The following is a 26,655-nucleotide window of genomic DNA, read 5'->3' as shown; positions in this document are numbered from 1 at the left end:
CATATGCTTACATGTGAATGTCCCTGTCCCTTTTTCATTACCTGAATCTTGGTGCAGAAAGCCCTTGCTTCATCCTGTGGCTTTTTGACTAATGGATCACCATCAGTTTTAGAGTTTTAAACCTTAAACTCTGGACTGGTTACCCAGAGACTCTATAAAGGTCCCTGTGCAGTGATGTGTCTACCTAGCAGGACACTCTACCCCAAAGTTTCCAATTTGGGATTGTGGTAGATATAAGTTCTGAGGATAAGGCTGATAAAGAGGAACCACTAGGTGCCTAGCTCACCTGCTGGGCCATGGGAAATTAGAATCTGAGATTCTCATAGTCTGCAGAAGGTATAGTTAGGTCTTTTGAGGCTGAGGGATCCCTGTATGTAGAGGATGGCACTGTCCCATGAAGTCTAAATTCCCTCTGACCTGCTTAGCAATGATTGACCCCAGGGCAAACCACCAAGAATATTGGACAACATCTTGAAATATGGGAGTAGCTTTATTTTCCTTTTAAATATGATTTCATTTTTCAATATCAAGGTAATATATAAGCATTAAATGTCTTTTGGCAAACTGTGAAAAGTAGAAAGAAAAAAATCACTTGTACTCTCACCATTTAAAAACAACCACTAGAAACATCTTCCCACATTTCTAAGTCTTTCTACACACTTTTACTTAGTTATGATTGTACTGCATGTGCCAGGTGGTTATCTTACCTTCTTCTCTAATGAAGCATTATAACAAAGTATTTTCCCACTAAAAAATTTCTTCACATACTTGTATCTGACTGAAACAAAAATACTGCCCTGTACTCTGTCATTACCCTATGTTAAAATTTCCTTTCATGTTGTTTCTAGGTTCTCACTGTTATAAATAATGCTGTGATGAAAATTTTTGTGCAGTTTTTTAGTAATTTGGATTATTTCCTTAGAATAAATTCCTACAAATGGAATTAGAGAATTTAAGACTCTTATTATTTATTGCCATATTTCTTTCCCAAAGAGCTGAACCTATTTGTAAAGTGGCTTTCTAAAGAGGCTCTAAAAACAGTGCCACATGTGGCTCATATCTGTGTTCCTTCAGAAATGCTAATTGTTTTGTGGTTACTTTTCAGTGTCTTAAACTGATTTTTTTTACTAGCTTTATTTTTTTTATTCAACTCTTTATTTTGAGATGATTATAATATTCACATGCAGTTATAAGAAATAGTAGAGATGTTTCTCCCAATGGCAGTATCTGCCAAAACTACAGTATAATATCACAACCATGATATTAACATTGATACTTTTACTAGTTTTTAAGTCAAAAGAGTGTTTCATATCTACTTAATGGTAAAAGCAATTTTCAAAAGATATAGAAAATATTAAAAAATATAAGTTCATATAAATAAATAGATAAATAAATAAAAGTCCCTTTCCTCCAACCCCTGGCTTCATTCCTAGAGGAAACCACTGTTAAAAAAACAAATAAACCAAGATAGGAATTTCTATTTTCATGTTCCTTGACTATATGTATATATATAGCCTGCAGTGGCTTGACCCGAGGAATACCACAAACATCAGATAAAATCTCTCATGTCATTTAGGCCCCAGGAAACAGGAAATAAGCATTCTTAGAGCATTTCATGGTAAGAGTGAGATAATGAATTTTTATTTCATTGGTACCCTGTGGGGCAGGCACCTTGTCTCTGAGAGTAGGGGAAGCTGTTGAGTTCTCATAGGAAGTTGCATCTTATTTCAAGCAGTAGGAAAACAGGACCTGGCTTTGGATTAGCAGTGAACTCTCAGAGTACATAAGAATCTGGGTGAGGCTCAAGGAGCTTTGCTCCCATGACATTAAATTATTTGTCTCTCATTATTGAAAATTTATGTGAATGGTCATTAGTGAGCTTACATTTAATGAGCATGCTTTTGTCTTTTAAAAAAAATTTAAGGAATTTTAAATTTTAAATTTTCTGTTTCTGTTGCAGATGAGACAAAAGGACCCAGTGAAAGGAATGACAGCGGATGACTAAAGCCACCCCCCCTTCTGCACTGTATGTACCCAGTTTCTCACTGTGCATGTCATAGATGCTAAAAATCAGCTGGGGTCCTCAAGGACTCAGCAGCTCACTATGAAGTCAGAAAACTTGCTTTATTCTTCATCCTGCCCTCTAGAACAGTGATGGCTGCCATGCTAAACAGGCTTGTCATGCTCTCAGGCTTCCATTGAAAGAACTTATGACTAGTAAGACATTTTAGGGACACGTGATTTTATAAAGAACTACATAGAGACATGGACAGGGAGGTGAGAAGGTGGGGTGGGGAGCAGTAAATGCAGAATTGAAGTTTACTTGCAACTAATTACTCTTCCTCTCCTTACTTGAACCATTTCAAGTTGCAGCTGGCACTCTGGGGCACTCCCTATAGCCCCTGTGCCAGAGCCAGTTCCTAACTCCCAACTGCTGGCATTCCCTGTCCCTCTCTTGGAAAATCTGCTGGCCACACAGCTTTTCCTAGTGTTCACTGTTGTGTCTGGTGCTTCATTTCCTTCCTCTGTATACCCCCCCTGGTCCCATACTAAGTAGCTGTCCTCATCAGAGGCAGCATCTTTCAGACACTTAGAGAATATCTCTGCCCAGGTCATACAACCAGGATGGGATGTCCCTTGTCATAGTCACTCTTTCCCCAGTTCTCTTCCTTCTAATTGCTCCCAGTGCCTGCACACCTCCAGACTCATTGTTACTCTAGCAGCTGGGCTTGGTCATGGATGAAAAACTTGGCCCTGCTCACCATCAGGTTCTGAGAAATTATTTTGTCAAATAAAAACTGGCTATCCTCTAGCACTAAAGAGCTATGGAGGCCTGCGTTCTCACTAGCAGTGATGCAAACCTCTGCTTGCTCTCCCTGACCCATGTGCTTGAGGAGAACTTCTGGGAGATAAAAGGGTAGAATTAGTGGATTGCTATAATGTCAGCTTCTAGTCACTGTATAGACCTTATTTTCTCTCTTCCCCAACCCCCAACATACCGACTAGCATCCTTCTTCCTCTTGAAATTCCTCCATCAATGATGATTTACAATGCTTCTATTTTCCTGTTGCTTTCTTAACATATTATTTTATTTCTCTTCTAGTTTTGCAAGACAGTGGTCAACAGGAAGGCCCAGCAGCTCCACCCTCCTGAGTGACAGGCCATCTTCGGACGCAGCCTTTCTGTGCCCATTCTTCAGGCAACTTTTGATCCCTTACTGTAGCTAATTCTAGATGCCCTTTAATATTGTGAACAAATAGACCGTCTGGTATTATGAAGCCCGTGTGTGCAGGAGCCTGCTCCTCTGAGATATGTGGCGTATAGGTTGCTGTATTTACAGCTCCTCCCTCTCCGACCATTGTGTTCTCAACTCATTTCTGTGTGCCCCCCCTCTTTATTTCCAAGTGACATTTTAGTCTTTCAAAATAGCTGCCTTTTTTGTGATGTGGTGATTTAAATGATTTAAGTTTGTTTTCAACCCTGGGATAAATTGAGGTATTCTGCTTCCTGGGCAAATCTTTGCAATTTTGAGTGCTCACCTGGGGAAAGGGGATGAGTTAGAAATACAGAATTTCCCCTACCCCCAGTTCCTCAGAACAGCAATGTGGCTTCATAACTCTGACCACTGTTCCCAATAACCCATTGAGTGCTCTAAGCACCAACTAGTCTGTTTTGAAAATTTAACAAATACACATAACCTCTACCCTAGGCATTAGATCTCTGGTCACTAGTCTTAGAAACACCTATGGCTTCTCTGCCCTCCTTTTGCCCACTCTGTCCGCATCTCTGCAGAGCCCATAATATGCCCAGGTCAGTTCTCCACCTGGAGGGACTTGTCCAGTATGGCCCTTAGAATTGAGTTTGCCCTACATATACTAATTAATTGCCCCCTTGAGGAGCTCTATATGTCCATGCTCCTCTTCCTGTTTGGGCTGGTGCTGTCACTCAGCAATAATCCTCTTTTCTCTGTGCTTTCTTAGATTCCTGTCCTCTGTCTTTGAGGCTGGTGAGGACACAGAGTCCTGATCTTTTCATGCTGCACAAAACGAGCATGCAAAAAGCTTCTTCCCAGCAGAACATGTTCCCTCTTGTCTCCAGTTGCTAGAAAGGATTTGAGGACCAAGAACTCAGCTCGTCCTGTCCCCATGCTGAGTTCTGTCCTGGACAATCAAAAGCAACTAGTGACTGTAGTATAGAACTCTACCAAAGTAGGCTGGTGAGAAAGTGCAGGCTCCCTGGGAATAGAAGCTGCCGAGTGCTTCAGAGTTCCCTACAACTTGGAAGAACCTGAATATGCCTTCCCAGTGGGCGAATCAGATAGCTGTGGTGTTACCTGACATTTCCCAAACCTTGTGTATGTTGGCTGAGTGTGCAGTGATCCTAGCTCATGCTAGCCTGGGTGCAGCTGCTAATGAGACAAAATCTCTGTTGGGGGAGCAAGAAGTAGGATGAGATAATTTGTCCTCATGCTTTCATCAGTTTGTTTTGCCTTACTCACTTTTAAGTGGAATAAGGGAGTGTCTCAGGATTGCACCTGTGACATCCTGAAGGATGCTCCCCGGTGGCCCTCCTGGGGCAAGGATGGACAGACTCAGACCCCTCAGCATGCTTAGCTCAGACCTTCTTTGGGAACTGGGGATGTCCTTTTACACCTCCCTTTTAGTCTCACTTTGTGGGGTCTACAGTAACAATGGATCTGGTGCAGTTCAGTTGGTTATTAACATCTTAACTGGCCACATTTGTTTGACTGGGAAAGTTGAAGAGGCATTCCTCCTGGAGAAAAACATAAATGTTTTCCTACAAGCTGTATTAGCTATAATTATATTTGTGCTTAAAGCTCTCCCTTCTTCATTCATCGACTAAGTGAAGTCCAGAAATGGGTTATCCTTGGAGAAACAACTGGTGATATTCTAAGCAGACAGTTGTTTAGGTGGTTTAAGGGTCAGATGTTAGTCTCCTTCCTTCAGGTCGTCTCTGAGATTCACACATATCACTCTAGCTCTGATGGCGGCTCACTCTTTGTCTGCCTGTTCTGTCTCTCCCACTTCCACATGTTTCCCCAGTTTGAAAGCATCCACATGAGCTGAGCTAGAATTTGGATCTGGGGCTTCAGCCCACATAAACATAAGGAGGGATGTCCCTGGTCTACTCCATCCCCATGGATAGTGTTGCTGCTGGGCAACAATGTTGGTGTCTTTTAAGTATCCCCCTCCCCTCTTCACCCCACTCCAAACCAACTAACAACACTCAGAGGGGCTTATGGTGAAAGGTTCAGCTCCAAGGTAGTACCTGAGGATGTACGATGCCCCTTCAGACCACTGCTTCCGTTAGATTTCCAGAGTCACAATCCCAGCTGGAAGTAGCCATGCTTCTGTAGGAGGGGTGCTGAGCTCCAGCCTTCTCATGGGAGAGAGGTCAAGGACAGGGTCAGTATTGTGGGCACGTGTATATCTTCCCAAGTTCTCTTACAGTCCCTGCTGGGACTCCCTGACTTATTTTGGTTGGTTCTTAGTGCTACTTCTTTTACAAAATACACTTTGTAGAATTGATTAGATTACCTTATTGTGAGTTTGTGCCTTTCTGTCTCAATCTTCCAATACAGGTATATTGGGGAAAAAAAGTCTAATAAAATCCTAGACAGAGTTTTCTGGAGTCGAGCTTATTGGTGATGTCCTCATGTCCATTTTACAAGTTAGATATCCTCAAACTTTTGCCCCCCATTTTACCTGGGAAGGACTAGGAAAAAGTATAAGATATCTCTGAAAATTTCTGCAGGTGGATTTCTGTAAATTAAACATCCCCGACCATTTTATTTATGCAGACATCACATATCTGAAAATAATTTGGACAAGTCCTACTGGCAGTATTTCCTTTGTGCTTTTATCTCCCCTCCTCTTCACGTCTCCCTCTTTTTTCCCATCCTACCAAGCAAAACACTTCAAGTAGGAGTTCTTAACCTTGCTTCAAGGTCTGACCCTCATGAAGATCCTTGTAAAATTGTGTTCTGGGGAAAGTCACTGCTCTCTTAGATCCTCAAAGAATTCCATGCACTGTCCTCCCCACTCCCATCCTAAATATTAAGAACCAGTGATTTGAAGGACATCGTAGTTAATCTTACTTGGCAAAGTAAATAATTTCATGTTTGGTCAGAATATAGAGGCAGTAACTTCATTCGTTGACGGCTAATTTTCTGAGTCCACGAACCCTCCAACGTCCAAAGTGTAATAGGTGGCCTAATTTGTTTGAAGGGCAAAAAACACTTGAAAGTGGGCCTGGAGAAGAAATAAGAATGGAGGTACTCAGTGACCAATATGAGATTACCTGGAGATGGGTGGGGGAAAGAGACTGGATTACAGGCAGGACAGTGGCTGGACTGTTTCCCCTCACTTCGCCCTTTGGGCTTCTAGGCATTGGGAAGCTGGAAGGAGCTCAGAGACCTCGGATTCAATAAGTGAAACCCACTATGGCCGAGGATGCTCTCGCGGGTGTGGCGACGGCTTCCCGGAAGACGGCTGCTCCCAGTCGGCCTCGCGCGGAGCACCCTGGGAGCCATGGGTTGGAACTGGGGCGCTCGTGCCTTGGGCGCCCGGCAGCCGCAGCCCGCACGCGGGGCGGAGCAGTGTTGCGTCGGGTTTCGATGACACGAGGGCACGCCTCTCTGACGTCCGGGTGCCTTAAGCTTCGTTCCTCAGCCTTTCACCTTTTCGCGCTCGTTGGAAGTCCCGCCTCTTCCCTGGGCGTCACCACCCAGAGCACTCCGTGCACCCAAGCCACGCCTCTTACGAAAGCCAAGGCGGAGGTCCAGAATCCGGAAGGAAAACAATCCGGCAAGAACGAGCTAGCCGGGGCCTGCCGCTGGGAGGGTGTTGATCCGGCCAGGACCTGCTGGGGCGGGGAGACTGGAGTCGGCCTGCCTACTGCGTGGGGACGATGGCAACCGTGAACCCATGGAGGCCGACCGAACCGAGTGGCAGGAAGCTCAGGTGAGAAAAGCACTGCAGACAGCTGGCCTCCTCTAGGCGCGATCACTGCCTTTCACCCAGTCGGGGCTGTGTGGATTTGGGGCAGAACCAGACAGGGAAAAGAGGGACCAGACCTACAGGGCTGCTTCAAATTCAGAGGGTCTCTCAAATGAGGCCAGTGTCAAGATGCTTATGTTGGGTCCGAGCCCCGCGCCCCCTCCAAACTCAAGCCGCCAAGCTAGTTCCCACTTGGGCGCCCCGAACTGGTGCCCAGTTGGCTTCCGGAGAAGGCAGCAGTGTTGGGCTGTTTGAAGTTAAGTAAAGCACTCTACCCTCGGCTCTAGATTAGAAACCTGTTCTTACTTTTGATCAGCACTTACATCATGGGTTCTGCCTGATCCCCTTGTGACCTGAAATCCGAAATCAGATTTAAATAAGGGCCTTTCACGAAGTGATGTAGCTTGGTCCCATGCTTGCTTTTTAACAAGGAACAATGTTAATCATCATCTTAGTGCAGGTCACGATGCAAGTATTTGCTGCTAATCGTCCGACTTGAGAATTTGTGCGAGAAATCCGACTTTGGATCCCCATTCACTTAGAGCAGGTCCCTGGGGAAACAAGAAGCCTTGGAGTAAAAGGGCTGCTTTTCTTAATCCTCTGTTGGACAGCAGGGGGAGATCGTAAACTAACTAAGCACGGAATCTTTGGCTGAGTGCCTGAAAAGGTGTTTTTTTGTGTCGTTTTGTTGATATTCACAGGGAGGGGCAGGAAGTTGCTTTAAGTCCGCCAAGAATTTCAAGATGTGCTTTTTAGAGCACGGACCTCTAAGAACAGGGTCTGGTGAAGAGATGTTTTGAGACATCCTGCCCTTTTCCTCTATGCCCTGTACTCTCCTCCATTTTAGATCTTTCCCTGCTACAGATCCTCCTCCTCACGGTGTACCTAGGACTCACCTGAGGCTTGATGGTTGTCCTTGGTCTCTGCAGGGTTTGTAGCCCTTCCCTGCCTGCTCCATACTCAGCAGTCTGTGGCCTCCTTAGAGTGTTGCTGTGACTATTCACTTGAAGAGATTGCCTAAGCCTCTGATGGGATCCAGTGTTAATGAGAGCTGCTGATCTAGTTCTGTTGCTTCCCTAGGGCACATATGAAGCTGAGATGAAGGATATTATCCAACTGATGACTTCTTCCCAAGATAGACTCTTGAGAGAGATGTTGAGAAATCTGTTATTTAGAATCTTCTCCTTAAGCTCTCTGAAATGTTTGGCAGAATTGGTTGTGTTTCAGGGATCTTCTAGGAAAGAGTGAGGAAGGAAATGTGATGTTATCTCTATTATTTTTTGAAATTCTCATCTTGTGCTGAATCCTCTCATGAGGTGAAAACCGAACCTCCAGAATCTTTCTGGTGGTCTTAGGAACCCTCAGGTTGAAGAATAGTGATTAAGAAGTTGCTGACTGAGCCATAGATAATTGCTGCGGTGTGAATGACTGGTGAAATTAATAAATTCCTGACTATCCACCTCTTCCCTCGCCCGACCCCAAAACCTTTGGGCCTACTTTGGCAGTTCTCCCCTAGTGTCAGCGGCACCAGTGCTGCCAGGGCCTGCATGGAGGAGCCAATCCAGGGTGGGACTTTCCTGCATCAGGGGACAAAGGTGAAGACAAAGGGCTTATAATTCAGCACCTCATCCCCACCACCACGCGCAGAAATTCATGTTTCCCATTATGATTGCAGTGGATTGTGGTGCAGCCATTAGCCGTCCTAGACAAGGTCTTATCCTCCTTCCTCCATGATTTCACTTTGCATTCCTTCTACAGCATACATGTCGTGACATGGAATATAGCCTCTGAAGCACCCCCTCTAGACCTCAATGATCTCCTTCAGCTGAACAACCAGAACCTGAATCTGGACATGTATGTCATTGGGTAGGTGTCTGCAGGGCCCCTTCACCCACCCCTATATCTGAGATCAGGTAAGCCTGACCAGTCCCAAATGTTCCCATGGGGAACGGCCATAACTGTCCTCTCCTTACTCTGGAGTCTGAAGGCTAGGAGCTTTCAGCCTGCATCAGGGCCAGTCAGTGTCTCTCGTCCTGGGTCAGCAATGCAAAGGGTTGGTGATCAATAGCAAAGGGAAGGAGAGATCGTGGTCATGGGAACCCAAGGCTTGAAAGTCTGCTGAGGGCAGTACTAAATGTCTGTGGCAGAGGCAGTACCCTCCAGGCCAGGGGGAAAGCCTCTGACCTGGGTTGGGCAGTTTGCAGGAAATGAACTGTGGGATCATGAGCCTCCTTTCTGATACTGCCTTTGAAGACCCATGGAGCAGTTTCTTCATGGAAGTGCTTTCCCCTCTCAGCTTCATCAAGGTAACTTTCAAGTTCATGGACGATTGGAACATGTGTCTTACCTCTTGTCACTAATTCCCAGTCTTTCAGTCTCCCACTCAGGCTTATATGCTGTTTCTCATTAATGTCCTAAACCTCAGTTATACTTGCCTCCTGCCTACCTTGTGTCTTTCCAAGCTAGTTGGAGCTGAGCTGGGACCCTAGGGGTTCATTTACACCTAGATATTTTTTGGGTTGGGAGAATTCCTCTGGGAGGGGCTGCAGGGTTTATTAACACCTCAGTACCTACCCCATCCCCAGCCAATCTCTCCTCACATGCCCTGCCTGAAATCTGAGTATAATAATAAAAATTAATACCATTGATCAAATTCTTACTTGGTTTTAAGCATTATAAGTAAGCTTTTTGTATATATTATTTTAAAATCTTAACAAATCTCTTGAAATATGGATATTTTTTAGATAAAACAGATTCAGAGGTCACACAGGCTCTCTGGGATTTGAATATGGATCTTTCGAACTTCATAACCCATGGTCTTAACTACTATATTTTATTGCTATAGTGGTGAGCTTTAAGCCTGACAGGTATCCCAGGGCTAACCTTCTGGTATCAGAGGGTGTCCTCTGATCATGGGAGATAGGCACCTCACATTCTCAGGAGCCCAGAAAATAGTAGAGGGGAGATAAGTGTTGAGGAAAAGGGTCGTCAGTCTGAAGGGCTGTTATTTTTTGGGGAATATTTAGACCATTGGAGAATCCACAGGAATGCTCTAGATTTCTGATCTTCACCTTTCTGCCTTTCACACCTAAGGGATAAAACACAGTCCCATTCAAAGCTCCTAGTGCAGGGCTTCTTGAAAATACCAGAGTTCTCTTATCCTTTCTCTGGGTGACTGGATTTCTTCAGACTTAATTCTGTTACTCTAGTTTGCCTAAGGGTGCTGAGGCAAAAGCTGTGAGTCCTCCCAAGGAGGGCAGAGAGCCGGGAGGAGGGAATACAAGATTTGGTCTTGCTGCTGAGGCTAGTAAATGCCAGCCCCCAAGCCTTTGGCTCCCTCCGGATCAAACTGCAGCCTCTTCCTCTAGACATGGATAAAGCTAGATCCTGTAGGAGGGCAGAACTACTTTTCTTTTATGCCCCCCCGCCACACTCCCTTCCTTAGAGTGGAGCCCTCCTTGCACCTCAGCTAACTGGCAAGGGATTGGTAGGATGGCATTGAGCCAGGGAAATTAGCTCAGCTTGTGGCAGGCACATAATGCATTCTACCCATGCCGCCTCCCAGCCTAAAGGCCTGGCACACAAAGCAGATGCCCTCCTTCCTCCAGCCAAGAATCAAGGTAAAGGGGCGAGCCCTGCTTGCAGCCTGTTTCTTAGGCTGGAGTTTACCAGCTATAGGTTGAAAGGCCCAGGGCGATTCCCTGTGCTGGCTCCAGGGCTCCTAGCCCTTCCTTAGTCCCTCCTACTTCATTTCCTCTAACAAATCTCCTACAGATCTCCTGCTTTTCACCCCACAGCCCTACCCTTTCTCCCAATCTGAAGTTTTCCTGCTCCATCTCTACCCTTTTCCCCCTGCCCCCACTTCCCTGCTCCCTCACAAAGTGGCCCGAACCTGCTCCTGCTCCGTGGGTTAGAAATAAACTTGAAACTCTTCCTGAATCTTTATCCGTTCCCTGGGAGTCAGTCCCTTAGAGTCCAGCCCTTCCCCCACTTTCATTATCAGTTGTGCATGTGAAGAAGAGAGGCCAAGACTGGGGGTGGAGGGTGGGGTTGTGGACACAGTTGTAGTAACTACTGCCCAACCCTCGGTTCTCACGCCTCCTTCACTCAGTCCTGGGTTTGGGGTTCCCCCTGCTTTGACTCCACCACTGTGCCAGAGCTCCTGGCCGGCGGGATCAAGTTTCATAATTCCTGGAAGGCCCCAGTACACGCTCCCCACCCGGGGATTTCCTCCTTGGCCTCTGCACCTCACGCTCCGGAAACAGCTACTCAAGTGGTAGATGCAGACAACCTGAGGCTGAGATAAAGGGTCCCCACTGGTTATGGTCCATTCTCATGCCCACCCTACCTCCAGGACTGCAGACAGCAGAGGTTTTGACAGTCCCAGTCCTTCGATGCTGTTATCCAGGTAGTCCTACTGTTCCTTGGTCTCCTTCAGCCTCAGTCCTTCATCTGTAGAGCAGGAACAGTGGTTCCTTATAGTGCTGGTGTAAAGATTAAATGTAATTTGAAGCACTTCAGGAGATGTTAGCTATTCTCCCCAATCTGTGAATGCATCCCAATCTACTCACTCTCATCCCCTCTGCATTGCCTCTGTGGGCATCCAGCTGCTCACCATTTATAGTTATTTTGGGGGAGCATTTTCTTAATTTTTTTCACTGAGCTATAATGTATGCAGAAGTTAAGTGTAAAATCTGATGGATTATTATATGTGCATACATCCATGTTACCACCATCTAGTCAAGAGTCAGAATACTTCCAGCACCCGAGAAGGTTCTCATTTTCCTTTTCTGCATTTACATTTAAGAATCCTTAAACCAAAAAATAATAATAACTGCAGGTTTATATTTACAGCATCTACGAGATAGATTCTTATTCTGTTGATGAGAAAATAGGCTGAGAGACATGCCCAGTATCAAATACTAAAAACCCGAATCAGAATTTGAACCCAGATCTGGCTGACTTCAAAGTCAGTACCCTTAGCCACTATCCTGTATGGCTGCATTCTTCTTTGAGGCCCTGGCCCACAGGGGTGGTGGCCCCAAAGTAGCCAGAGAACCTCAGGAGGGCATCAGTGAGGGGGTACCTAGGCATGCATGGGGTTAGGACAAGAGTCCATGCCCTCCTGATGGCAGGGTGCCTTGGCAGCCTTTTCTTCTCTTTCCTTCACCCCCAGGCCCAGGAACAGAAACTGAAATTTGCTCAGCTCCTAGAATGCATCATTTGGCAGCTGAGACTTGAACTGAACTACCAGAGACCCTGGGGCAGGGCATTTGTGTGGCACAGGGCCTGGCAGGGACACACTTGGCCCATGCAGGGAAATGAATGACCATTGCCCTCCTGTGTCCTGCAGGTCTCCTCTGTCCGCATGCAGGGGCTCCTTTTACTGGTTTTTGCCAAGCATCAGCATTTGCCCTTTATCCAGATCATCTCTACTAAATCCATCCCCACTGGCCTCTACGGGTACTGGGTAAGGACTGAGGTTATCTGAGCCATGAGCTGGGAGACCTATCACTGGATTGGGAAGGGCTGGCGGCTTTAGATCTGGGCAAGGGGAAAAGGGAATGAGATGAATCTTGGCATTCTGGCCAGGCTAGTGCCCTGTATACCTGCTCCCCTGCCTCAGGCACTGCTTAGCATCCTGAAACCTCGGGCTGAGTGAGCTGGGCTCTGTGGATGGAGAGGTCACTCTGGGAAGCTGAGTGTCTGGCCCTGGGAGATCTTGTGGGAGGTCAGACCATCTCCTCTCAGGCCTACGATGGGAAAAGAGAGGTGTGTCCCACCCAGAGCATCTTCCTACCCTTCTGCCCACCTGTCCTACCAGGGAAACAAAGGGGGTGTCAACATCTGCCTGAAGCTTTACGGCTATTATGTCAGCATCATCAACTGCCACCTGCCCCCCCACATGGCCAACAATGACCAGCGGCTGGAGCACTTCGACCAGATCCTGGAGATGCAGAATGTTGGGAGACATGATATCCCCAACATCCTGGACCATGAGTGAGCATGTGGTTGCAAACTGTCACCCCTGGCCTCATCCCTGATACCCCATCTGCTCTCTTATCCAGCTTTGCCTGCTTGGAGACCCCTTTCCCTTCCCCTTCCCTGGCTCCTCTGCACTGCCTAGAAGCCCTGGACACTTCTGAACATCTCAGTTTAAAAACTCCATGGTTCCTGAGGTTACCCGAAGGGCTGGTTCTCAGCCTTGCCTGATGGCCAGTTGAGGGAGAGGGAGGGCTAGAGCCTGCTCCACATTTACCACTTGCTCCTGATCTTCACCTGGTCCTTTCCCAGCATCTGGCTTCTCACGTACAGCCCCTGGAATAAGCAAGCCTGAGCCACTTGTTGCTTCTCCTTTCTCTGGACTCATCACAAACCTCAGGTTGCCTTCCTTTTTCTCTGAAGCCTCATTCTCTGGTTTGGAGACATGAACTTTCGAATCGAAGACTTTGGGTTGCACTTTGTTCGGGAGTCCATAAAAAATCGGTGCTACGCTGACCTGTGGCAGAAAGATCAGGTACCAATGGGAGGGGAGGGGGGCGGAGGGTCCAGAGAGGCGATCTGAGCCCATGGTAGAGGTCCAACATGAAATGTGTGGAGCATTGCTCAGGTTCCCCAGCTCCTCTTCTACTTTCCTGGTCCTTCGAAGTCCCTGTTCCTGAGTAGGGAGGAATCTAAAAGGGCTTCACACCGTGGAGTGGGACAACCAGCCCTGTCTGGGCCTGGTCTTCATCTGGAGGAACGAGGGTACAGCTGCTGGGCGTGCATTAGCAAAGAAGGGCTTTGGCTTGCTGTTCACCAACCTTGTATACCTGTCGTCTTTCCCATCCCCAGGCTTACTAGCCTCCTAGAGGATGAAATATCACCTATTTGGGGGACCTTGGTTACCCCAGCCTTTCCTCTGGCACATGTCTTCTAGTGACTCCTAGAGGAATGGAATCCAAAGCCTCGTCCCTATAGTCCAAGGACTGGGAAATGGCAGGCAGCTGCCTCCCCTGGGACTATGGGGTAATGTTTGCAAAAGGATTCAGCTGCTCTCCTGGGGTGGGTAGGAATGGGTGCTGAGGCTGCCACTGGGCTGCAAGGAAATGAAGTGGCATTGCTTGATTCTTGCCCTACCATGATGGCATGTGCCAATCCCTTAAATAGAGTGTGGTGTTGTGCCATGGGGTCAGGACCATTGGGAGGTTGGGACTGTGACTTTTTCTACAGCTCAACATTGCCAAGAGACAAGACCCACTGCTCCGGGAGTTCCAGGAAGGCCCCCTGCACTTCCCGCCCACCTACAAGTTTGATAAGAACTCCGACAACTATGACACTAGGTGAGGGGGCTCCACCAAGAGATGAACAGTTTGCCATAGATCTGGAATTAGTCTGTGAGGAGGAAATGAGGGGCCAGGAGGCCTTGGAAGTCAGACCGTGTGGGCCCTAGTGGCAGGGGAGATGCCTCATAATAGAAGTGTTAGGGAGGCAGAAATAGATCCAGCTATCACCTCTCAGGAGCGGCCCCTCCCACCCCCTCATGAGGCACTGACTGTGAGAGCTGTCCCAGATTGTCTTCAAAAAGAGCGGGAGGGGGAACCGGTGCTGACAAGGATGGGGGTTGGGCAGCAGGGCAGGTAGGGCCAGAGGGGAAATGGAGGTAGCTGTTTCCTGATTTAGGAGGAGCTGCATTTCAGCATTCTTGGAACCCCTTCCCCTACTCCCCAGGGCTTGCTGATCCTCCCCAGATTGGGAGCTTGGCTCAGCCAGTTACTGGTGTTAAGTATCCCTGCTCCAGCTGTGAGTGGGTCAGGTACTATTTAGGAAGGTGAAGAAATAGTTGTCAGTGGAGAATTTTAATAGGGAACAATATAGAAACAGTGCATCTAGTAGTTAGAAGCGCAGCTCTGCATCAACTGCATGACCTTGGACAAGGTATTTAAGCCTCAAATTTTGTCATCTATAAAATGGTGATAATAGTATCAACCTTGTGGGTTGAGAATTGAATGAGACCTTGCATATATATAGCCCAATTTCTGGCACCCAGTAAGCACTGTGATAACTGCTATTATTATTTTTAGATTCAAGTCTTTGGCTGGTAGTTTCACTGAAAACCTTTCTAAGAAACTGAGAAGGGGCCAGGTAACCACCAAAACCTTAGGCTTAGAGAGAGAGGCAAAAGCAGTTCTGGCAAGAGGTCCCTGGCCCAACTTAGGGAAAGGATCCTCATCTCTGAAGGAAAAGAAGAGCTTGTTATGGAGCTTTTTGTTTCACCTGAAGCAGCTCCTTCATTTATTATTATTCTCCTATCAGGATTGTCTTATGAGGGAAATAGGAGGTCCTCCAGGGCAGTCCAGGCCTCTGGGATTTAGTGGGTGAAAAGGTATCTCCACAGCCAGGCCAAGGTGAGAGGTAGAACTGGTGGCCCAGTGCTGGCAGTGGTAAGGCAGAACCACAGTGTCCCCGCCAAGGAAGGAGTTGAAGGTGAGCCATTTCAGGAGTGTGGAGCAAGACAATAGGGTCATGGCTAGGGTAACACATACAAGAAGAGGCTATGAACACTGGAAACAGGGTCCAGCCTGGGCAACAGCAGGCTGGAAAGGAGGTAAGAGGGCAGGCTCTAGCTGGCCCAGGTCCACAGCTAGAGAGACTGCCAGTCTCCCCAGCCAACCATTGGAAATTAGAGTCACAGAAATTGTAAGGCCTTGGTGGGACAAACTGGGGCCTTGGGGGCTGGGACCCTCCACCAATTGACTTTAAAACCTCACTTGCTAGCAAGAAGAGAGCCGCTAACAGCAGGAAGAGAGCTGCTGACAGACCATATAGCCAGGTGTCTCTTTGCCACTACCCCCAAGGTATGATAGGGAAACCACTAGGAGACTGGAAGTGTTTGCAAACAGCTGGATCTAAGCTGCAGTTGGCAGGGACTGAGATTGGGTAGAGAAGCTCAGAAATGTTAAAGGACTTTCTCAAGTGGTTCAGCTAGTGATGATGGAGCCAGGACTCAGACCTGATTCTCTGGACTGGAGTCTGTGGTTCATGAGGCTTTCCTCTAGCCCATAGTACCTCCGAATTCACAGCTAGTTTTGCCAGCAGCAGCAAAAAGGGCAGGATCAGAACAGCAAAGACTTGCTATGAAGGAGGCAGATACTTATTTCCACACAATAGATAAAATCCACATTGTGGGTGACCACTTTTTATTGCCAGGCATTGTGCAAAGGGCTTTGCCTGCATCACTTCACTTAATTAGCATCATATCCTCCTTAGGTAGACAGTGTTGTTACTAACTTTTTACCAAAAAAAACACTGAGTCTTGGAATATCTAAGGCAGTATCAGAGTAAGTGATCAAGCAGAATTCGAACTCGAGTCTATGTGACTACGAACCCATGCACTACCCCTTGCTTAGATCCCAGGAGATGAAGGAAGGTCTGTACAGGAACAGGGGACATTACAGGGGAACATCATAACTGAAATATCACTCATTGGGTCCAGGGGTCAGAGGCAGCTGGGAGTTCCTGCAGTGGCTGGGACCTGAGCCCTACATAGGTAGCAGAAACATTCCTGTCTAATCAGACTGGTATTCATCCTTGAAAACCAGTTCAGACATCATCTCTATTAAAAAGCCCTCCCTGACCTACCCTTCCATCTCACTGAGAATTCTCTCCTGCCCTTATGCTGCCACAAGCCTTGTACACACTAGGCTTTCAATGTTGCTTTTAAGACACAGTGTGCCTTTCTGGCTGTACTGTGAATGCCTGGAGCAAAGACTGGATCTGATTTTTGACCATTCCCGGGAGGTAACATAGTACCAGGCATATGTTTTCATTGGGAGCATGAGAGGACAAAAGGAAAAGCTGTGGTATTTAAGGAGCAGCCATTCTAGTAGAGGGACCCACCCACAGCAAGAGATCCAAGTAAACACTGTCATGTTCAGGATTTGGCCAATAGAAGGTTCCAGAACTCTGTGGAAGTGCCGAAGGCAGTTGAAGTGAATGGTAAGGAGGCAGGCAGCTGAAGCCAGGAAGAGTCCATCAGAGTTGTCAGGGAGATGGCAGAGTTTGGCAGAAAAGGCAGGCATTCGATCAGTCAACACTGACAAGAGGTACCTTGAGTGGAGCCTGACCCAGCTATACAAAGTGACTATGCAGAGCATGGGACACAGCTTTGCTCAGGCACAACAGTGTCTCTGAGCCAAGATGTAATGAGAACTGAGGTCAGCTCCATTACAGGGGAGGTGAAAGGGCTGAGGGCAGGAAATCCTGTTAAAGTCAGGGATTGCAATGGGGTTTCATTACATGAACCCAATCAGCCTCTCTGCTAGGCAATGAGCAGAGGATATTATGGTCAGTCTAGTCAAGACTCATGTCCAGAGTTCAATGAGACACTTAGAAGCCATCTAGGTGCTCTCAGACCCAGAAATGGAACACATCACTACTTTTGAGTCAGTAAATTGGCTCAGTTTTCTAGGCTCTTAAAGCAAGAGAATCTTGCAGAACTACTTGGTTTTAATTTTGCAAAAGTAAGGACGTACTAATCTCCAGAAATAATTCTTGTATTCAGGCATGACCATTCAACCAAAAAACATTAGTGAGTCCTGTTCTGTTTAACACACACTGTAAGACAGTTCTGGCTGCAGTGAATCGGCCACAATGAGGCAAGCTGGAGGAGACAGTGTAGTGCAGTGGAAGGAGCAGGGACTTCATAGTCGGCAGACCTGGGCAAGTGTATGGCTTCCACCTGGACCAGATGACCTCTCTCGACTTCAGTGTCCTGTAGGAGAAAAATGTGACCTGTAACATTCTTCCAGTGTCAGAAGAATTAGAACAGTCTGTGAGACACCTGTCACAGTGCCTAATGCCTAGAAGGACCCCATGTTTAGCTATATTATTGTTAGGAATGGAGAACTGGGGGAATATATGTAATATTTAATTTGTACACACATTTATTTTGCTTATTTGTTTTGTTCGTCAAACAAGCTCCTTGAGGATCTTGTCAGTTTCATTTATTGGATTCTCAGCTGGCCTAGAGTATAATAATGGCTCAGTAAATCTCATTGAAAGACTTAGTACTACAGGTGCCCAGTGAAGAGCCTGGACTAGGCCATGGAAAAGGAGGGAAGGGAGACAGGCTAAGAGGTACTGAGGAGGAACGAGAGACAGGCTGTGGTCAGGACTTGGGGAAGATGCTGATGTGACAGCAAGTCTGGGCTCTTAACTATAAAAGGGGATTTGGGGAGGGGGACTGCTATAAAAGGAGGAATGATACATTCCGGTGGTTTATTACCAAGTTTTAGGCATTGCTAGGCACTGAATGTCCAAGGTTGGTTCAGAGATTCAGTGTCTGTAGTGTGTGGGATGGAAATAACCACATTCCAATGTCCTCTGAACACTCCTCAGAAGAGTGAACAGCTGAAACAAGCCAAAGAGGCCCAAGCAAATGTGGTTTAGCCAGTTACTGTAACTTCTTGACCACTCCCTTGATATACTTTACTGGATTTAATCCCCACAATGAGTCTTTGAAGTAAGTACTGTTATCACCACATCTTACAGTTGAAGAGACTGAACCGGGGAGTGATGATGTCACTTGCCTAAGGGCACATAGTCTTTTTATTTATTTTTTTAACTATATTGGTTTATTATAAAAAGATATAACTCAAGAATAGGCAGGTAGAAGAGATGCATAAGGCATGGTATGGGGCTCTTAATTAACCACATGGCGCTTAAATAACAGGGCAAACCTTCCCCAGCTGGTCTCTGACTCTAGCATCAGAGTTCACCACTGAGACGCCATTCAGCCTCTATTGCTAGAAAACTGCATACTGTTGAAGTGACAGCAGTATGTCAGAAATATTTATTTAAAATAGTAATTGAATAAAGCAGAAGACAAAAATAGCATTGCAAACTGATTATAAGCATATAAAGCTGTATAAGCTTAGAAGGGCATTTTTGAGGAGAGAGATCAAGCTTGGGTTTTTTTAGTTTGGGTTCACAAGCAGTTGTCGAGTAGCTACTATGTGCCAGGCTCTGTAATAATGCTGAGGATACACTGGAGTCTCCAAGAGCCAGTCCTTGCCTTCCAGTTTCACACACTAATTAATATGCTGATGGGAAACAAAACTACAATATAACGTAATTGTAAAAGTACTGATGTAAATGCTTTGTAGGGAGGAAGAGCTCAGGGACAGCTTTATGACAAAGATAGTATTGAAATTGGGACCCTCTGGGTGAAGAAGGATGTCCCAGCCAGCAAAAAGTTCCAAAGTAAAGTTCCTGAGGCTTGAGAGAGTCACCAGGGTTGGGTGGGATTGGGCAGTGATGAGAGATAAGGACAGGGGCATCAGATTCCTGAGCACCTTGAACCATACTTGGGGACTTGAGTTTTATTCTGGAGGCAATGAAGACTTCTTAAAGGTTTTAAAGTAGGGAATCACCTGACCAGGCTTTACTACTCTGTGGGTTCATTCAAAACCAAGGGAGAGGAACCTAGAAACAGCAACTGTTCCCCCACCCCATTCTCAGACTCAGGATCTCCACATGGAGGGAGGAGCCTGGGTGCCTAGTCCATCTTAGAGAATGCCCAGTAGCTGCTTGCACAGGGCTAGATTAGGAGCCAGAGACTTACCTCTCTTGAGGCAACTACAGTTACCTAGGAGAAGAAAGCACTCTTGTCTCTAAGATTGCAGGTCCTCTCACGCTCCTAAGGGAAGCTGGTAATGAACAAGTGGGAGGGCGCTCAGTTGACTCAAGAACAAAGAATTATAATAGGCAGTGCCTACAGAGAGCTTATTTTGTACCAGTCATTATGGTAAACATTTTTCTGTGCTTTATCTCATTTAATCATCTCAGGAACCCTATAAGGTAACTATTGTTATTATCTCCGTTTTACAGATGAGGAAGCTGAGGCCTAAGAAGGATTGGCCAGGTGATTTAGAGCACATGCTCTGTGGTCATGCTGCCTGGCCTTGAATCCTGGCTCCACCACTCAGACAGTAGCTGTATGACTTTGGGAAAGTTACTTCCCATCTAAGACTCAACCTCCCCACCTGTAAAGGGTGAAATAAACAGAACTGATCACAGGCATGTAGTGAGCATTCCCTAAATGCTTCCCTTTCCTTTCCTAAGGTCACACCTTTGGTAAGGGAGGCACCAAATTCCAGCTCAGGGTCTGTCTAACTCCAAAATCCAAAGCTCTACTTCTTTGATCTGTTGCTTTTGTTCAAGAAATAGGAAAAGCTTTGAAATGGGATGTTTCTGAGTCACAATTTCATTCATAAAAATGTACTGTACTAAAGGCCTTTGGCTGAATCTGACAAAGACCAGCATACTTTTGATTCTGTTGGGCACCCTCCTGCTTGCTGACATGCTGTGTTCCAGCTCTGGCCCAGTAGGGCTCATGGCTGCTGATAAACCCTGGTATTAGGGGCTCCAGCAAGCTCATGGGGGTACCTACAGCTCTCCTGCCAACTCTTTCTTCTCTCCCCATTCTTCCTCTCTGTCAGTGAGAAGAAACGCAAGCCTGCATGGACTGACCGCATCCTGTGGAGGTTGAAGCGGCAGCCCCATGCTGGCTCCTACACCCCCGAGCTGCCAGTCCCCGACTTCTCCCTGTCTCTGAGGAGCTACATCAGCCACATGATGTACACCATCAGTGACCATAAGCCTGTCTCTGGCACCTTTGACTTGGAGGTGAACTTCTGGGCTGCCTGGCACTTGGCAGAGGAGCAGCTGTGCTGGGCCACATCCCCAAACACTCCAGCCCTGGATTCTAATGTCAGTAGGTTCCCCAGGGAATAGCTGTAGGAGAACATGATTGCCTTTCCTCCTAGGTCAGGTATCCCAGCTCTTCTTAGGAGCTGTTGATAGCTCTGTCAAAAGTGTGTTCAAACCTTTTGTGAATAGGTTTCCATTTCCTCTTGGTCTGTCTCTTGGGGCTGAGTTCCATTATGCTTATTACCTACTATGTGATATAAGACTTCCTTTTATTTGTCCTGAACCACTCTGGATCAGGTTGCAAAGGGAGCTCCCTCCCTGCCATCTAACAACCAAGGCAGTATTAATCCTCAGGTTGCTGGCTGCCCTCAGCCTTCACCTTTTTATACTGGTTTGTCTGTCTATATCATTTGTTCCCTCCACATGCCTATAGCTGTTCTCACCAGAGGCACCCTCCCCCTGCAAAACTGAATTTGGGCCTTTGGGTCAGGAACCTCGGAGACCTGAGAGCAACTACCTGGCTTATTTCTTAAACCTGTCAGCAACTGCCTCCCTTAATTTCCCCCACTCTTGCCCCTCAGTACTGGGCTCTCTGATTGGTTACTCACCCGGCCCTCAGCCACATCCTCCCTGGCAGGGCCGGCCACCCCTGACAAGCCTTTGGCCCTTTCTCTTTCCAGCTGGCCAGCCAAAATCTGCTTTCTCCAGGAAGCCTAGTGGTATTCTGCCCACTGCTCTAGTGCCCCTCCTTCCCTCTCTGACCCTGACTTGTTGAAATGGCACAGTAAGGAAATTCATCTCAGAAAAGGGAATGATGCTATGGATTTTCAACCCCCTTCCCATCCCTGTGTGTAGCTAAAGCCGGTGGTATTTATCCCAATGATCACCCTGATGCATGAGGGCCTGTGGACCACGGAGAACGACATTCTGATCAGCTACTCCTCCACCCCAGACTTCCTCAGCAGCTCCTGGGACTGGATTGGACTGTACAAGGTGATGTGATTGGTTAGGAAGGGAGTCCATCAGCTATACCCTTCAGGTTTATTCATCCTGAGGGCTCATGGAATCTAGGCACAGAGACTGAAGAATTTACCTTCATTTACCCCAGGGGTCCTTGCCCACCTAGGGGCTGGCAGTGAAGGGGAGGGGGCATACAGTATGATGGCCAGACCTAGGAATGAGACCATCATCTTAGGACTTGCTGTAGGTCCTGTGTCCTCCTAGACCACTGACTGCCAAATCCCCCCCTCACACAGGTGGGGCTTCGCCACATTAATGACTACGTGTCCTATGTCTGGGTCGGGGACAACCAGGTCTCCTCCAGTGACGGGCTGAACCAGGTATCTTCCCCACTTCCTGAGATAGGTATTCCACATCCCCAGCAGGTGGGCTTGCTTGAGTGCTCCTCTGTCTTCTGGGACAAACAGCTGGATAACTTGTTGCTGGAAGCTGGGTGGGACCCAGGGCCATGGAGCTAACCCCATTTCTGTCCGTCCTCCCCGCCAGGTATATATCAGCGTCAACAATATCCCTGAGACTGAGGATCAATTTCTACTCTGTTATTATAGTAACAGTCTACAATCTGTGGTGGGGATAAGCAATCCCTTCAAGGTAAGGGATGCTAGTGGGTAAAGGGAAAGGTACACAGAGGACTTGAGCTTGAGCGCCTTATCTGTTCCCTGAGGCTACAGGCCTAGGAGCCACATCAGTTGGGGAATGGGAGTAATGAACAGTGCAGAGGAAAACCTACTCTTGCCCCTTCCACTCACTGCCTATTTTATCCCTGCAGATCCAGCCTCGCGCCATCTTGCAGGACGACCCACTGGGTGAAGCCCAACCACGGATCTGAGCCGGGATTAGAGGGAATCCAGGGCGGAGGCCAGAGCTGACAGCCAGCTCTGCTTACCACTGCCAGGAGTAGTAGGGGCCCAGCCCAGCCCCCTGATGAGGCAGCAAGTATCCTTCACCTCTAAGGGGGAGCTCTAGCCACACTCCTGTGCTCTCTCCAGTCCAGATCTCTGGAACTGGCCACTTAAATACAGGTTTTTATTGCTGAGATGTTAGTGAAACCAGCTAGTTTGTCAACAGTGAAGACCCGGGGACAGTACACCAGATGTGGGAAGGACCCTCCAGCCTGCATCTCATTTCTTGATTTTCCCCACGCACATTTCCAGTCCTGCCCAAGCAGGCCTGCCAGGCACATGCCCCACCTGGCCCAGGTCTACATTCCTGTCACACCATTCTGGGCCTCAGGCTGCCTGGGAGGGGGAGATGCTCACATTTGTACAGGCTCCATCAACTGGTTGGCACAAACAGCACTGGGTTCCAGGATCTTGACATCTGTCCTCCAGAGGGATGGGCAGAGTGTCTGGGATCCTTGCTTTGAGCAGAGCAGTATGACTAAGTGGACAGGATGGAGGGGCCCCACTACCCAGGCTCTTATGTACGAGTTGTGGGCAGGTTGTTGGGTATCTTTCTGCCTGCACCCCTTTCCCCTCATGGGATCTGACCCAGGAAGTTCCAGGGCCTAAGCAGAGAACTGGACCCAGGTTCACTTCTGTTGGTGGATCAGGCACCATGCCCCCAACCTACTCTCTTGCAAAAGATTGGCAGGTGGTAGAGGAGCTATGCCACAGACTTCCAGGATGGTCTTTGCCCAGTCAATTTCATCTGCCCCTACCCTTGCCTATAGTCACTGACCAGAAACCTGCCCTCTCTCTAGACCACTCTGGGACCTAGAAGTGGAGGCGCTCAGAGGAGAGCTGTAATCAAAACGTTTTGGAGAAATCTGGTCCTGGGGGTCTTCAGAGAGCATTCTCCAGGTGCTGTGTGGACATGGCTGTCTCGACTCTCACTACTTTCCTCAAGCTGCTGGTGACTCAGTGGCCCTTCTCCCAGGAAAAGACACCTCAGGGAGCCTGCTCTATGACTGTCATGCCAATCCTACAACCTGAGACTGATAAACACTCTAATTGCTCTATGTTCCATACTCCATCCTCAGAAGCCATATGTACCATCAAACTGTCCCCCTGGCTTCTGGTGGGCCATGGCTGTCTGTGTTCTGTCTGTTATATTGGGGGATAATTAGAAACATGGCTTTTACACTTGTGTGTGACTCCTTCATGATGATGGTGGGAAGGGGCACCTGGTAGACTCTAGACAAGGCCTTTGTAGATCCAGACTAGACACTCTGAGTGGCAGATGTTATCCTCATGGGAATTGGATGAGGGTCTGGGATGGTGGTCCTCTTGATCCCTGGCCCTCTTGAGGCTTGCTACCTATGCTATTGGTCCCCTAATTTACTCTGCTCTCATTGGCTTATCCCTCAGCCACCAATCCCTCACACCTTAGTCTTGAGCCTTGGTCCTGGGTTAAGCTATCCAAAAATGTCACCATCTTTTCTCCCTGCCTCAGATCCCCCTACCCCGAAGTTCCCATGGTAACCTCTATCCCTGACTTCAATACACACATCTGAGGAACCTTGAACCCTTGTACTTGCCCACTTCATTCCTTCTCACATGCAACCATCATTGATGCTGCCACATAGCACCCTTCATTTGACAAGACAAGGAAACCACAGCTCAGAAGTGATGTGATCCTTTTGAAGTTACACATGCAGCTGTGGTATCATGTAGCACCAGAAATAGGAATTCAGTCGACCTGGATTTGATTGAGATTTCCATCTCTATCCACATAGGAGTCTCAGTTGTCTGTGAAATACAAATAACATACCTATTCACAAGATTATTGTGAGAGAACAATTGTAAAAAAAAAAAAAAAAAAGCAACACTACCTGTAACAACCTGATTAACGTAGCCCTGGGGTTGGATCGCAGAGCTCCTGACTCCAGGGGTCCCCTGTTTCTCCTGGTGCGGACCATGTTTGTCTTCCACATGCCCACCTCTCCCTTTCTCCCTTAAGTCTTCAAGCACCCCTACCCCTTCCTCCTGTTGTAGGGCCCCTCCTAGCCTGGCAGGGGTGAGTCCAGCAGTGATTGAGAGGCGGGAAGGGGAAAGGGAAGGGGGAGTGCTTTCCCTCCTCTTGGCCGCAGTCAGGATATGGCGCTCTGGGCCCAGCCCTGACCCTCTGGGTGGAAACAGGAAATATGTGAGACTTGGTGTGCGCTGGGTCTCAGTGCCTGGCTCCACGACTGATAAGGGCCATTGTGTGGCTGCCGGGGATGAGCCTGCCCTGGATAGATGTGTTTCCCGAGGAAGGAAGGAAGCTTTGCTGGTCTTTCCTGGGCGGGGGAAACTGTGAGGAGGGAAGGGAAGGGTGCCTGGAGGAAGGTGCCTGCGTAAGGGGCTGTCAAGTCCGGCGCAGGCCACTGGACTCTACCCCTCCCATGCCAGCATTTGCCTCTGGAAAGGTCACTTTCCCCCATCTACTTCCCCCTTCTCACTTCCTATAAGGAATGGCTGGAGACCCAAAGGCTCAGGCCAGGGAAGTGTCAGCTGTGATTTAACAATAAAGCTAGAAAAACAAGAACATTCAGGATGGGGAGGAGGGGTGGAGTACCTGAGGGTGCTAATGGAAATGTAAGGAGCAAACAGCACTAAGGCTGCCCACAGAAGGAACCCAGGGACCAACTTCCCAAGCGGTTGAAGCTCAAGAGGAGGGTGAAACGGGGGGCTCCTCAAAATGCCCTCACACCTCTCTAATCAACCCCATTTTTCCAACATGTCCAGCCCCCAGCAGCCCAAGTCCAAACTCAAGGGGCTCACCTGGTGCGGTAGGAGGCAGGCAAGCTGGGGGAGTGGGTGGGGCATGCAGGAGGGGTAGTGCCTACTGATGGATTCCCTTGGCTTAGAGCAGGATATGCGTTCTGGTTTGGAGAGTGGTCTCTGTGTTCTCCAGCTGACACCAGTGAGTAGGCAAGGGGAGAAGCCCAGCCATGGAACTGCTGGGGAGGAAGGCCTCCTACCCTTTGTCCTGGAGCCTAAAGTCCCCCATGGGTGACTGCATCAGCTGCTCTGGTTACCTGGGACAACAGGCATTTCCTCCATCCCTCAGCCCCTCCTCTTCCTGCCCCAACCCACTGGGCTAAGAGGCCTCCCAATCAGACCTGGGCTGCTCCAGCTGTGTCCTGAGGCGCTGGACCAGGCACATCCCCTGGGGCTGGAGTTGAAGTTGAATCAAGTGACCATCCCAGTGTGAGACCAGATCCTGGCTCCAGGAGCAGCCAAAGCCTGTGGGCTGGCAGGCAGGATTCTGCTCAGAGGCCTCAGTGCTCAGCACGCTGGCTGTCCGCAGGCAGAATGGCACTACAAGTGGAGCTGATCCCCACGGGGGAGATCATCCGCGTGGTTCATCCCCACAGGCCCTGCAAACTTGTAAGCTGGGATGCCCTGGGCTGGGAGGAAGGGTGGCAGTGTCTCCCCAGGGCCCAGCAGCCCTCTCTCAAGCAAACCCCTCTGGAAAGAAGTGAGCAGTAGGGACAGGTTCTGATCTTTGGTGCAACAGGAATAGACTGGACAAGAAGGGTAAATGGAAGGAAGGGTATGGTTTTAAGTGCACCACTAGGACCATCTAGGAGTAGTGTTTGTCAAAGTGGGGATCGGGGTTTGAACCCCTTCCCTTCCTGCTCCCTGATCCTCAGAAGACTGGGCTATGAACTGGGCATAACAACACCTAGGTGACAGGACTGCTCTGAGGTCAAAGGACGAGTACATGTAAAGCTCCAGGCGCATAGTACAGGCTCAGTTAATGCCTCCCCATTCCCAAAGAACTGGGACTGGCCAACTCAGAGCAGTAGCGTGAGCTGGACAGAGGGTAAAAGGAGAGAAACAGTCACAAATGGGGAAGAGTCAACCTGGCCCGGTATGAAGGAGAGGGTCGGGTTTGCTCTGGGGATGCAAAGGGGCCCTAGGACGGGGAGGGAGAACCCATCATGCGCACCCACCCAGTACAGCAGCGAGTGGGCCGGGTCTTCGCTGGAGGAGGG

The 26,655-nt window shown here is 48.1% G+C and overlaps 3 protein-coding genes and 1 long non-coding RNA gene across 10 annotated transcripts in view; 3 read left to right on the top strand and 1 right to left on the bottom strand.

Annotated features, from left to right (window-relative positions):
- Positions 1 to 5,549, top strand: part of PITPNA (phosphatidylinositol transfer protein alpha) — a 32,445-nt gene extending 26,896 nt beyond the window's left edge. Inside the window, exons 11-12 of the mRNA XM_039886279.1 lie at positions 1,961 to 2,026; positions 3,104 to 5,549. Coding sequence (XP_039742213.1) covers positions 1,961 to 2,005 — 45 coding nt within the window. The 3' untranslated portion in view covers positions 2,006 to 2,026; positions 3,104 to 5,549. The remainder of the gene's footprint in view (positions 1 to 1,960; positions 2,027 to 3,103) is intronic.
- Positions 5,550 to 5,789: 240 nt separating this feature from the next.
- On the top strand, positions 5,790 to 23,819 carry INPP5K (inositol polyphosphate-5-phosphatase K). 6 transcript variants are annotated; one of them, XM_039886273.1, is made up of 12 exons: positions 5,790 to 6,983; positions 8,778 to 8,885; positions 9,217 to 9,325; positions 12,373 to 12,489; positions 12,844 to 13,019; positions 13,425 to 13,536; positions 14,232 to 14,341; positions 20,501 to 20,687; positions 21,567 to 21,704; positions 21,968 to 22,051; positions 22,218 to 22,322; positions 22,501 to 23,815. In XM_039886273.1, exons 1-12 carry the CDS (start codon positions 6,931 to 6,933, stop codon positions 22,558 to 22,560), a joined length of 1,359 nt encoding a protein of 452 aa, XP_039742207.1. In that variant the 5' UTR covers positions 5,790 to 6,930; the 3' UTR covers positions 22,561 to 23,815. The 6 variants fall into 6 exon arrangements, with proteins under 6 accessions (XP_039742207.1, XP_039742206.1, XP_039742209.1 ...); XM_039886272.1 differs by having other exon boundaries at positions 20,501 to 20,771; XM_039886275.1 differs by lacking the exon at positions 22,218 to 22,322 and having other exon boundaries at positions 20,501 to 20,771; positions 22,501 to 23,819.
- Positions 17,458 to 25,919, bottom strand: LOC120621037 (uncharacterized). Of its 2 annotated transcripts, none has more exons than XR_005658068.1 (3): positions 25,777 to 25,919; positions 19,624 to 25,692; positions 17,458 to 17,772 (listed from the first exon to the last, which is right to left on the bottom strand). It is a non-coding gene; the product is annotated as an uncharacterized LOC120621037 (long non-coding RNA). The 2 variants fall into 2 exon arrangements; XR_005658067.1 differs by lacking the exon at positions 25,777 to 25,919 and having other exon boundaries at positions 19,624 to 24,421; positions 24,505 to 25,627.
- MYO1C (myosin IC) overlaps positions 25,763 to 26,655 on the top strand; it is a 22,335-nt gene continuing 21,442 nt past the window's right edge. The window contains exon 1 of the mRNA XM_039886264.1: positions 25,763 to 26,044. Within this exon, the coding sequence (XP_039742198.1) occupies positions 25,970 to 26,044 (75 nt within the window). The 5' untranslated portion in view covers positions 25,763 to 25,969. The remainder of the gene's footprint in view (positions 26,045 to 26,655) is intronic.

Source organism: Pteropus medius, unplaced genomic scaffold (assembly GCF_902729225.1).
Source record: "Pteropus medius unplaced genomic scaffold, Ma_sr-lr_union100, whole genome shotgun sequence".
Taxonomy (NCBI): domain Eukaryota; kingdom Metazoa; phylum Chordata; class Mammalia; order Chiroptera; family Pteropodidae; genus Pteropus; species Pteropus medius.
The sequence above is the reverse complement of the archived record's forward strand: the minus strand, read 5'-3'. Positions and strand labels throughout refer to the sequence as shown.